This window comes from Glandiceps talaboti, chromosome 22, assembly GCF_964340395.1.
Source record: "Glandiceps talaboti chromosome 22, keGlaTala1.1, whole genome shotgun sequence".
Taxonomy (NCBI): domain Eukaryota; kingdom Metazoa; phylum Hemichordata; class Enteropneusta; family Spengelidae; genus Glandiceps; species Glandiceps talaboti.
In genome coordinates, this window is record NC_135570.1 from 648,685 (window position 1) to 660,992 (window position 12,308).

General features: G+C 35.1%; 1 protein-coding gene across 1 annotated transcript in view; it reads left to right on the top strand.

Annotated features, from left to right (window-relative positions):
* Positions 1-12,308, top strand: part of LOC144452301 (Golgi-specific brefeldin A-resistance guanine nucleotide exchange factor 1-like) — a 46,641-nt gene that overhangs the window by 24,254 nt on the left and 10,079 nt on the right. Inside the window, exons 14-28 of the mRNA XM_078143370.1 lie at positions 788-889; positions 1,316-1,547; positions 2,782-2,937; positions 3,589-3,901; positions 4,313-4,436; positions 4,599-4,724; positions 6,136-6,218; positions 6,718-6,954; positions 7,311-7,410; positions 8,233-8,474; positions 8,973-9,099; positions 9,436-9,623; positions 10,477-10,630; positions 10,969-11,212; positions 11,880-12,049. Coding sequence (XP_077999496.1) covers positions 788-889; positions 1,316-1,547; positions 2,782-2,937; positions 3,589-3,901; positions 4,313-4,436; positions 4,599-4,724; positions 6,136-6,218; positions 6,718-6,954; positions 7,311-7,410; positions 8,233-8,474; positions 8,973-9,099; positions 9,436-9,623; positions 10,477-10,630; positions 10,969-11,212; positions 11,880-12,049 — 2,598 coding nt within the window. The remainder of the gene's footprint in view (positions 1-787; positions 890-1,315; positions 1,548-2,781; positions 2,938-3,588; positions 3,902-4,312; positions 4,437-4,598; positions 4,725-6,135; positions 6,219-6,717; positions 6,955-7,310; positions 7,411-8,232; positions 8,475-8,972; positions 9,100-9,435; positions 9,624-10,476; positions 10,631-10,968; positions 11,213-11,879; positions 12,050-12,308) is intronic.

Sequence of the window (12,308 nt, forward strand, 5' to 3'; positions counted from 1 at the left end):
ATTGTACAGGTAATTCTCACCTTTTACCCTCCACCCCCATTCCCACCCCCACCCCCCATTATGACACCTCCAATATACAATTATTTAGCTCTTGAATTATATTTTCCCTATCTGAATCTTTTAAAGAGAGAGGCAATGTAAGAATACAACTAAATTATGTGGTTTGAATTTCAATATTTTTCTAATTTTGTTGTATTTACAAATAAATTAAAAAAAAATTTGTTTTTTATCTAAGACATTAATATGTTAGATCAATTTATTTAGCAGTCACATCATCAATTGTCTTAATCATAGGCAAACATTGTTGTTTGAGTTTTCACCTTTGATTTCATTGTAGTCAACAGGAACTGAACAATTCCTGGTACCAGTACTTTTATCATCATTGCAGGAAATACAGGCATTCTCGCCAACTCTTGGTTCTAGCGAGTCATTTCATGTTTTTACATCACATATAATTATGTGGTATTGCTGTGAAACATTGAGATGAAACTTGTCACTCATTCATTGTTAAGTGTAGGTCCTTGCCATGGACACTAATTTCCCCATGGAAGTCAGAATACATGCATATGTAATAGCAGAACATAAATATTCATGATTCCTAACAGTTTATTACCTCCAAATAAACCAAACATAGAGTTCAGTATGCTAGGATACTTGTGGACAAGTTGAAATAAATTTTCATTTTCTTAGTGATATACAAAGTTTGTGTACTGAGAAAGGAATAAGACAAATGATATGTGAAATCTGTAGTAATCATGGTAACCATGTGTTTGTATTTGTGTTGTAGCTATGGAGAATACCTTCCTTGGTAACAGAGTTATACCTTAATTACGATTGTGATGTTTACTGTAGTAATTTATTTGAAGATCTTACAAAACTTCTGTCCAAGGTGAGACCTAATACAGACTACTGTGATACTGTATTCCTAAATATTTATTGCAAAATATGACATTTGTCATACGAAAGAAATGTTACATATCAAAGAAAGGAGAGTAAATGAATGAAAGATAAAAAGACTGAATGGGGCAGCTGATATCAAATGTGTAAGTGAATGGGAGCAGAAAGATAACCAAGATAAATATGTGAAATAGAACGACATAGCATAGTGCACCACCAATGTTGAGACTTGTATTACTTTTGTTTAAACTGACTGCCTTTGCCATAGTGTCATTGTTTGTGTCTAATGGCAACTGTTCATTTTATTCACAAGCTACAAGTGCTACAAAATCTTGTTTTCTTAGAATATTTAAATGAATGTCCAAACTTTATTTCAAATGAATGAAACCAAAATGTCTATTTTTCTGCATTTTGACAGAATGCCTTTCCAGTATCTGGACTATACACTACACACCTGTTATCATTAGATGCATTACTAACGGTTATTGACAGCATTGAAGCTCATTGTCACAATAAAATACTGAGTGGTATGGCTGCTCAGCAACAGAGTACACAAGAAAACCAACACTCCGCTGACAAAGACAAAAAACATATGGAAGTTACAATTCATGTGGAAGAAATACCTGAAGAAGATGAAGAAGAAAAAGAAGGTAAATTATATACAGTAATAGCCCATATTTGAGGTTTATAACTTTAGTAGTAGTAGTAAAATTTATTTAAGAACAGGGTGGTAGCCAGGAGACAACAAATGCTGATTTCCACCTGGGCCCTGTTACCACTCACCAAAAACATTACATACCACACAAAAAGAAAGTACAAACAATGCAGAAGCAAAGATTTACAAGAAAATGAAAACAACAATTTGAACAGACAGATTTTACACAGCCATCCAGTTCCACCAGACTGGAAGTCCAAATCAACTGGAAGGGTTACTGGTAATCACTTTTAGGAGTGATGTATTTAAAAATGATATATTCTCCTGTTGACAGGGGAACAGTTCAATTCTTTTCACCTTAGCTAGTATCTGGCTTGTTTAGGAAATTCTGCTAACTTTAAAAGCAAACAAGGGATGCATAGCACCAAAGGCACAGACAAAACTGCACACCAGAGGTAGTGTCATCCTCGGCATTTGTTTGAGTATCTTAATTCTAACTCTAGGCTGGCACTATCACCTTACTTGTGTGTGTTAGCAACTGAAAGGGTTAATGTCTGCATCAGGCTAGTTTAGTGCTAACACTAGGCTGGCGCTTCCACCTTACACACGTGTGTTAGCAACTGGAATTAATTGACTCCAAGCTAGAATGGTGTCAACACCACGCTGACACTACAAAGTCACCAGCATGTGTTAGTAATGGGTAAATGTATACACTACCCCTATATCGACTCCAGGCTAGAATGGTGTTAACACCAGACTGACACTGGTTGAACAAATGAGAAATGTATTTAGGAGTTGTATTATACATTGGGTGGCGTCTGGTCATAAAGGTTCTTGTCATACATATTATAGGATAAAAATAGTACTGTGCATCTTTTTGTTGATGTTGAAAATTGATAAGTTACAGAATAAGTTAAACAATCAGTCTGCTGTTGATGGACAAGTTAAATATCTACCAGAATAAGTTAAATAAGCAGTCTGTTGTTGATGGATACTTCAAAATATTCCTAGAAGAAGGCTTTAGTTGGCCACAAAATCTGGAATCACCGTGACGTTTGAGTAAATTCAATTGTATGAACCTTACATACAGATTACTTAATTTCCCCTCAAGTTAGCATACAGCAATTGAAAGTACAGTACATATGTTGCTGTCCAGTTAGTGATGATGTTATTGGCAAATATAAGAGAGATTTACAAGTTACATTTTGTTATGTATGGTTTGTACACAGGTAAAGTAAGGACTGTGTCTACGACATCAGCTGATGGAGAAGATTCTGGTACAGAGTGTGATACACAACCATGTACTGCACCACACCCTACTACATCAGGGTATGCAATGGCACAGTATATAGCATTACAGAGACAGGAATCTAAAGAAGATACGGGTAAGAGATTGATTGATAGGCAGACACAGACAAATACAGATAGACAGACACACAGACAAATACAGATAGACAGACACAGACAGACAGACAGACAGACAGACAGACACAGACAGACAGACAAGTAAAAGACAGTGAAACACATTTATATAAATAAGAAACATGAGATAAGGTAGACAGACACACACAGACAGACAGAGACACAGAGAGACAGACAGACAGACACAGACAGACAGACAGACAGATAGACACAGACAGACAGACAGACAGACAGACAGACAGACAGGCAGACTGTTGGTTGGTTAGATACATTACCAAATGAGGTGGATGAGATACGGTAGACAGCCAAATGGACAAGATAATACTATGACCTAAACACAAACTGACACCTTGACAAATGACTGTTTTTTCAGCACAAAAGTCAGAAATAACAGAAGTAAACAAAAGACCAGATTTAATAATGACTTTATTATTTTGATAATAGTAATAATATGCTGTATTGTCTTTGGAAAAGAAAATAATACATATTAAATAATCAAGCACTGAATACAAAAGAAAGCTTAGATATTACCAATTCCTGAGACAGCTTCCTTCCTCAATGCAAATGATTCATGTTTTGTATTCTTTATTATTGAGTGTCTTTCTGTTTCTCAGCAGGTAAACCCAGTACTAATGAAATCAAGAGAGGGAGAGATCGAAGGTCAAAGTTCGCAACAAACATTCCCAGCCCTGAAGAACTGATAAATATCAAACAGAAAAAGAAGTTGTTGTTGGCTGGTACTGAACAGTTCAATCAGAAAGCATCCAAAGGCATAGCTTTTCTTCAAGAGCATGGGATTTTGAAGGTGCCATTGGAAGCTCCAGAGGTGGCTAATTTCCTACGGGAAAACCCTAGACTTGACAAAAAGATGCTTGGGGAATTTATTTCAGCCAAGAAAAATGTTAAAGTGCTGGATGCATTCGTAAGGTATGTATCGATGGGTGAAATGGAATGATAACGTAAGTGAAATAAAAACTAAAAACTACATTTCACTAACTTCTACAAGTGATTATACCTATGTATTTGGTGTATCTGTCTGTGTGTTTGCCTTTGTATTGGTATGCATGGGTTTGTATTTAATACCAGTACATGTGTGTCTGTGTGTGCCATACCCTAACAAGCCTTCCTTGCCCACAAACAAATCCTTTTGACAACGCATGATTTGGAAATATATATGCCAGTACATAAAAATAGTGAACTCTAATGAAACATTCAATATCTGGAAACTGAACAGGTCAGCCTATGTAGTCCCTTTGAACATGAAAACCCTTTCTTGTTAGCAGATGAGTTGTTAAAGTAACTTTTATATTCTATTTTATTTTTGGTTTATATGAACAGATCCTTCAGGTTTGAGAATACAAGAATTGATGAAGCATTAAGGATGTATCTAGAAGCTTTCAGGTTGCCTGGAGAAGCTCCTGTCATACAGCACTTGATGGAAGTCTTTTCAGAACAGTGGCATGTAAGTATATACTGTATATATATATATATCCACCAGTGATTACTTATATCAGTGTGTGTGTGTGCATAGTGTATACAGTGACATGTAATTGTAAGTATATACATATGTATCCATCTTGATTACTTAAATTTATGGTCACTGTATTTTTATCATTTTCTACAGAATGCTAATCACCAACCCTTTGTCAACTGTGATGCAGCTTTCACCCTAGCATATGCTGTGATAATGCTGAATGTGGATCAACACAACTACAATGCAAAGAAACAAAATATCCCCATGACTGTTGAGGTAAGCTATACAATATGTTGTACAGTAGGTAGTTATTAGAAAAACAAAAGATTTAGTAGTTTGGCCACTGGGAGTGCTGTTTGGATGTCGCTTTTGGGTCAGAGGTCACGGCTGTGACAGAGTCTGCACATGTAGTGTGGCTAATAGGACTGTGGGTGCAGCTTTTGGGCCAGAGGACCATGACATTTGAGAATTATAGCATATACTTTGGCCCCTAGGAGTGCAGTTTGGATGCAGCTTTTGCATGAGAGGTGAGGACTTTGACAATTGAGTATTTATAGCCTGTAATTTGGCAGTGCTGGATGTAGCTTTTGGGCAAGAGGGTGAGGGCCATGACAAGTATTATAGATTATTTATAAGGATCATCCTTCCTAGTGTTTCAATGATTGAAAATATTCTGCTAACTCAGGGAACTCCTGTCTATGCTGGCACTCATGGAAAATAAGCAACACAAAAAGCTGTCAATGCAGTACAAACATTCTATTATTCTTGGACTTTACTAAATACATAATATAGAAACTAATTATGACACCTGTCATTTAAATAACACAATTGAAGAGAATGGCACATTGAAAAAGAGAACAGAAGATATTCAAATTTGGCCTGAGTTCCTTCTGTAGACACCTGTGGTTATGTACAGGAGTGAAGTCAATTTGCATACTGTATCAAGGAAAGATAACAGGTGGGCAGTAGAATGTACCTGCCACTGCAGTTCAGGACCCCTCAATTATCTACACTGAGTACTCTAGTAGCTCATTTGAATATTTTTCATCAGTGGTCAGTACATACATGGTGTTTTAGGTTTTTTGGTGATTGACTCAACTGCAAATTTTGCAATATTTTTTTCTTTTGATAATTATTTGGAAATACTACTACAGGAAGGAATATAGTTGCTGTACAAATGAAAGGAAAAGATATTGACATGGGATATACAAAGAATATATATATATACAAGAAAAAAAAGATTTTATGCAAGTGTTACAACAAATATTGTTCATTTTTGGCATAATATATTTCTTACAATTGGACACAAATTGGCCATGTGGTGTTATGCTAATTGGATCATGAATATTAATTAGGGAATGAATATTAATAATATCCAGGATTCCTGGTACAGTTGGGAGATCTCTGCAGACTTTGTTTCACATCAAGTATTTTAGGAACTCACAGAGTTGTTTAACTTTAAGGTACATTTTGTCCATGTCAACATGAATTTAAACTTTGTTACATCATTTGTTGATTGAAATGTAGATGTGGAAAACAGTTGTCTGGCAGAGTCGTAAAAAAAATGGTCCAGAACAAAAGATGGTTCTATGAAACCTTATCGTTGGTTCCACTAATAAGATTACACTAAGTGAAAACCTTGGCCTTTTAAATGAAAATATATAATTATTTATTTTTTACTTTGTAGGAATTTAAAAAGAATGTGAAAAATTGTAATGGTGGTCAAGATTTTGATGGTGATATGTTGGATGAAGTGTACAATGCTGTCAAGTAAGTAGCAGTGGTCATTGGAATATTTGGAACCAGCTAATAATAATAATAATAACAATAACAACAACAACAACAACAACAACAATAATAATAATAATGCTATCGGCCTTAAGGAATACATGTTAAGTGTTGAAATTGAATAATTTGAACGGAAAAGAAATGAGATGGCATACTACATATGTAAATGAAAAAGTACATAATTTGTATTGTATATATATATTTATTTATTGTTTGGATCAGGCTCAAGACCCATATAAAAGAAATACACCAGGAATTTACAAGAAAATACATATATATTGTTTACTTTGTAATTTGTGGATTGTAAAGATTGTACTTTCTTTTCTTCTTGGGAGATGAACATTCATCCATCATTCAATCAGTAATTTATTCACATAGAAAGGACTGAATGTTGTCACATCAGATGTCTAGTGATGGTTATACAGCCATGTCAAATTGAAAATATTCATTTACAAAAGAGTAATTTACCTTTGTATAACAGGAATGAAGAAATTGTAATGCCAGCTGAGCAGACTGGTTTAGTCAAGGAACTATATTTATGGAGGGTTCTGTTAAAACGTGGTGCAGGAAGTGGCTGTCACTTTAAGCATGTCCCTAGTAGCAGCTTTGACCAGGATCTCTTTATGCTGACTTGGGGACCTACTGTTGCTGCAATTTCTTATGTTTTTGATAAGAGTTTAGATGAGACTATTATACAGAGAGCTATCTCAGGGTTCAGGTAAGTTTTCACAACTGATACTAAATTTCTGTCTGTTAAAGTATCAATGGCTATATTACTTCAACTATTTTTCCAATGAGGATTGTCCACTAGAATACAATGTTCTTTACTAGGTTGAACTGCTTTATGTATTATTACCTTTGTAATTCATTTGCTCTGTCAAGCTGATGAATATAGAACATAATTTACTTGTTGGACGTCAGGGAGTTAAAGACTACGCTCTCTTTGGGATATTTACCCTTTAATACAAGATTGTAATTTTTCTGACAATAGTCAATGAATTCTCATTTTGATACTGTTCAAGTCACTTATGGGATATGGGAAGTTAAATATTTCATTTTATTTTCTCTCTACAGAAAATGTGCAATGATCTCGGCTCACTATGGTTTAAGTGATGTCTTTGATAACCTAATCATATCACTGTGTAAATTTACAACGCTTCTCAATCCACCAGAGGTAGGTCTAACCCTTGCTAAGATTTCATTTCACAAAGGTACTGTCTGCCTATCATATCACTGTGTAAATTTACAACACTTCTCAATCCACCAGAGGTAGGTCTAACCCTTGCTAAGATTTCAGGAAGGTGTTGTATGCCTATCATAATAGTGTGATGTAGACATGTAACTTCAATTTTTTTAAAAGGTAAAAGAATAACAACATTTACATAGATGTTGGATTACTAGTATTGGTTTGTCTGTACTTTTATCACAACACTAACATCACACATTGAAGCTTTACTATTAGAACTAGAAAAAAATTGTTTGGTTCCAGTTATCCAACCCCACTCAAGTTTTTCACTGCCGACCCTAAACTTTTCTTTACGTATTTGAGAAAAAATAAATAAAATCACAAAAATTGTGAAGTCTCTCGAGAAATAGTATACTAACATCAACTTAAAAAGACAATATAAAACTGTTCTTCAAATCTGCAATTGCTGTACATCAGATGCGAAGAAACCAATAACACAGAGACCATTTGGAAAACAACAGAAAAAACATAACTACCTGAACTAGGCACTCACATATGAAAAAAAAGTCTACCTCCCCATCTTTTCTAAAATTGAGTGTAATCGGAACCACACAACTTTTTTTAGGCCTTACCTCAATAAACACTAGGGTGCACACATTTAACACCTGTCTTGTCTGCAAATACTAAATCAGTAAATAGTTTTAGCGAAGTGTAAAAAACTGTGTTCATTTGATTTTGTCCAGTGACAATTGGTTGGAAATGGGGCCTCAGTTTCAAACAGTTGATTTTGTTGTTTATTTATTTTCACAGTCCATGGAGTCACTGCCCGTTGTCTTTGGTTCTAATGTCAAGGCTCAGCTTGCTGCTAAAACTGTGTTTGCTTTAGCACACCGACATGGAGACATCTTACGAGAAGGCTGGAAAAATATTCTGGATTGTATGTTACAATTGTACAGGGCCAAGTTATTACCTAAAGTGATGGTAGAAGTGGAGGACTTTGTGGATCCATCAGGAAAAATTTCATTGATCAGGGAAGAAATACCAACCATGAAGTATGTACTCATTACAACAAGTTGTCTTTGTGATAGTAACAATGCGATGAAAAGTTTTTTTGGTGATAAAAAATGAAATTCATAGACAAGTTCTCTTCTTCCTTGGTTGGTTGGGAAACAGTCGTGTCTCAATTAAACACACAAGATGAACATTTTATGTATAATTAGGAATCTTAGTGTTTCCATTATAATCATATTTTGTGTTAAAAAAGAAACTGTCTTGTTGATTCATTGATTCATGAAATAGATTCATGAAAAGGAATTGACAAATTGCTACTTCATATAATTTATTTCTTATTCGTATTTCTTAGGAAATTTTTGTGATTTATTTGATTTTTTAAAGATCTTGAAATGACTCTCCAGAGCCTAAAGTTTATGAAAGTGCTTTTATATCCTGGAGTGACATTCCCCTGTACTTTGTGACTTTGGTATACACATACATATTTTCCTCAATATTTAATGATTTCTCGGTGTGTTTGTGTTTTCATTTCTCCACAGCAGGACAGATTCTTCTATCTTCAGTTCATTCTATCAGTACATCACACTGAACCCAGAACCAGCCAATCAGAGAGGTCCTACTGCAGAGGACCAGGAATCAACACAACAAGCACACGGCTGTATAAAAGTAAGTTTGAAGATTTTTAAGGGATTCGTAGGTGGCACCCCCACATGACAAAAATTGAGAATTAAATAACATGGCAGTACATCAAACAATCAATAAAATGTGGCTATAACAACTCCTAGTTTCTGAACATTAGTTGATCTGACACAAAGCCAGCAGACTTTTTAACTGGTTGAGAATACAACCAACTTTTGCTGTAAGAAACTAGGAAATAATGACTTTTTTTAAAGGAGGCTTTAGCACTCAATTATCGTGACCCTAACTTTTTGTCCAATGTCTGCTCTTGAATAGCGCTCCCAGTGGCTAATCTATGTGATCTTTTGTTTTTATGATCAATAGGAATGTCATCCAGAACAATTGGTAACAGAGAGTAAATTCCTAAGGTTGGATTCCTTACAAGAATTGATCAAAGCTTTAACGTTTGCATCATCTGGTCCTGAAACAGCTGTCTCACTTGGTATACAGTATGATGAAGAAGCTGCTGTCTTCTATCTAGAACTACTCATCAGGGTTATACTACAGAATAGGTAAGAAAGACATTTTAGGTGGTAGCAATGGAAGGGTTACACTTCTACAAAATCAGGAGTAGGAGTGAAGAGAGAATTGGTTATCTACAAAATAAAGACAGGTCCAATTAATCAATAAGTCTAGAAAAAGGAGGTTCAATTTTAGCCGTTGAATTTGATATGTTTACTTCCGTGAGACGTTTCATATGCAAGACTTGCAGGTCATCCAAGTGATTGTTTTAGATGCAAGACTTGCAGGTCATCCGAGTTATAGCTTTGTTTCATTCTCACTGCATTGTAGAGTTATAATGATCTTTCCTTATTTATATTATCATTATACATCTCTCTTGACATTGTAGTCATTGTGATAGTTATTGGAATTATTGGTTGTTAACCTCAAATTCAATTTGTCCATGTCGGGATAATATGACAGAACCCCATGACATGTAAGTTCAAGTGTGGTGTACTCAGGATATTGCACTTGTACTTGCAGTGTTCTCTGCGCCAGTAGCATGTGAAAGTGCAGTAGAATACACTGCAAGCACGAGTGCAAATATCCCAGAGTAATATCACACTGGAACTCACCATAGCATGGAGTTCTCATATTACATATGTTTATCTGAAATGGCGAATTTCCATAAAAAATCATAAAAATCATACAATGCAATAACACAATTTTCGTGTGTACCAAAAGATTGTGTCCTAATTTGCATATCATCATGCTGGTATGCTATAATGTTTTCCATATTGTACTACAGTGAAAATGTCACTAGTATGTGTGCACACCAAAGCAAGTAATCTCTGGTACATATGTAATAATTAAAGTTGTCTAATTGATATTGCAGACAATAAACTGTTTGTCTTTATTTTACAGAGATAGAGTTAGTTCCATTTGGCAAGGCATCCGAGATCATCTATATAACTTGATAGTCAACGTAACTGAATATAGTATGTTAGTGGACAGAGCTGTTGTAGGAGTTCTAAGACTGGCAATTAGATTGCTTCGCAGAGAAGAAATAGCACCTCAGGTATGTCTGTTAATTCATATTAGCAAATGAAACAGTATACTTTTACACTTGATATGGATGCTATAAACAATTGTGGTACATACAGAAAATGCTTTACTTTGGTGTTATGGGTTGTACTTGATATGGATGCTATAAACAATTGTGGTACATACAGAAAGGCTTTACTGGGAGGAATTTATTGAGTTACAAACAAGGACTTGGTATATGTTATTTCATATTGTCTTTTCAAGTAGAAAAACATAATAAAGTTGTTTTATACATGAAAATTCCAAAATTATTCCAATTCTAATCCATATGGCCACTTTATTTGTTACTGTATTATATTTTGTACAATCCAGGTCCTGACTTCATTGAGAATTCTACTGATGATGAAACCCCATGTGATGTATAAAGTTTGTCGTCAAATTGCATTTGGAATGCATGAACTACTGCGTACCAATGCTGCCAATATCCACTCTAGTAGTGACTGGATGGCTATATTTACAATTATGAATTGTGTTGGTGCAGGCATGACACCACCACAGATGTTACAGTATAGTGTTGATGTTGATACTGATGTACCTCCTGTTGTTGTTGACAGTGGTAAGTGAAATGTACAAAAACTCTCATCAGATTGCTAGATCAGTTGATTTACAAAGTTTGTAACAGACAAGCTGTTGAAAGTTTTTACCATTGAGCTTTTCATCTGGCTTGTTCAACAAACTCATGAGAATGACAAATTCCATAGTTACAGCTGACCTCTAGGTGGCAGTATGATCAGCCGATTGTAGAGTTTGAAAGCTCAATGCTAAAATCTTTGAACTGCTTGTGCATGATAACCTTTGTAAATTGAGTGAAAATGTACTGAATAAAAGGGCAAAATCATGTATTGTGTTACTTTCTATGAGTGACTTTTCTTAAGTTTAAATAGTATACTCCTGAGAAATAAAAATCAACATTTTCTGTTACTTTGTTCATGTTCATGGTCACCATTTAGTGCCATTTTAGAATCCAATATGGCTGCCAAATATGGTTTTAAATTTTTGATTTCCTTAAAACAAGACAGTGTACACCTACATATCTTTTATTAGTTCGGAAGGACTTAGAACAAGTGCTAAAACAGTAAAGTTTTGAGAGAGTTTAAAAACTTTGATTTTCTGGGAAATTGATCCTGCGGCACATTGTACCTTTAACAGGAACCGCAGAAGTCAAACAAACTGAGTAGATGTGGTTATTTGTTTTCAATGTGCTGTCTATCATATCTTTTCAGGGGCTCAGTCAGATAGTGAGTTATCAACAGGATCATATGGTACGGCTAACTCTGAGAGAGGATATACATCAGATAGTGAATTATATGAAACACAACAAAGAGTTGTAAGATCTGCTACAGATACAGATCTACATGATGCAAGTAGTAGCAGTACTGGTGGTTGGCTACTGGTAAGTATACAATGCAATTCTTGGTACCTGCAATAGAATTCTTAAACTAGGTTGTCATAAAAAATAGCGACTTTTTGATTGTGTGGTCGACAGTAACTTCCACTCCACACTGCATATGTATTACTCTAGGTGTTCGTGAGAATAAGTTTACCTTCTTGTTCTATTTGGACCTTCTAGCATGAGGTGAAGTGCTATTACAGAGGGTACTGAGATTTAAGTGATGTGATGGTGGGATAGACAGTGTGATGTAGGGAATTTG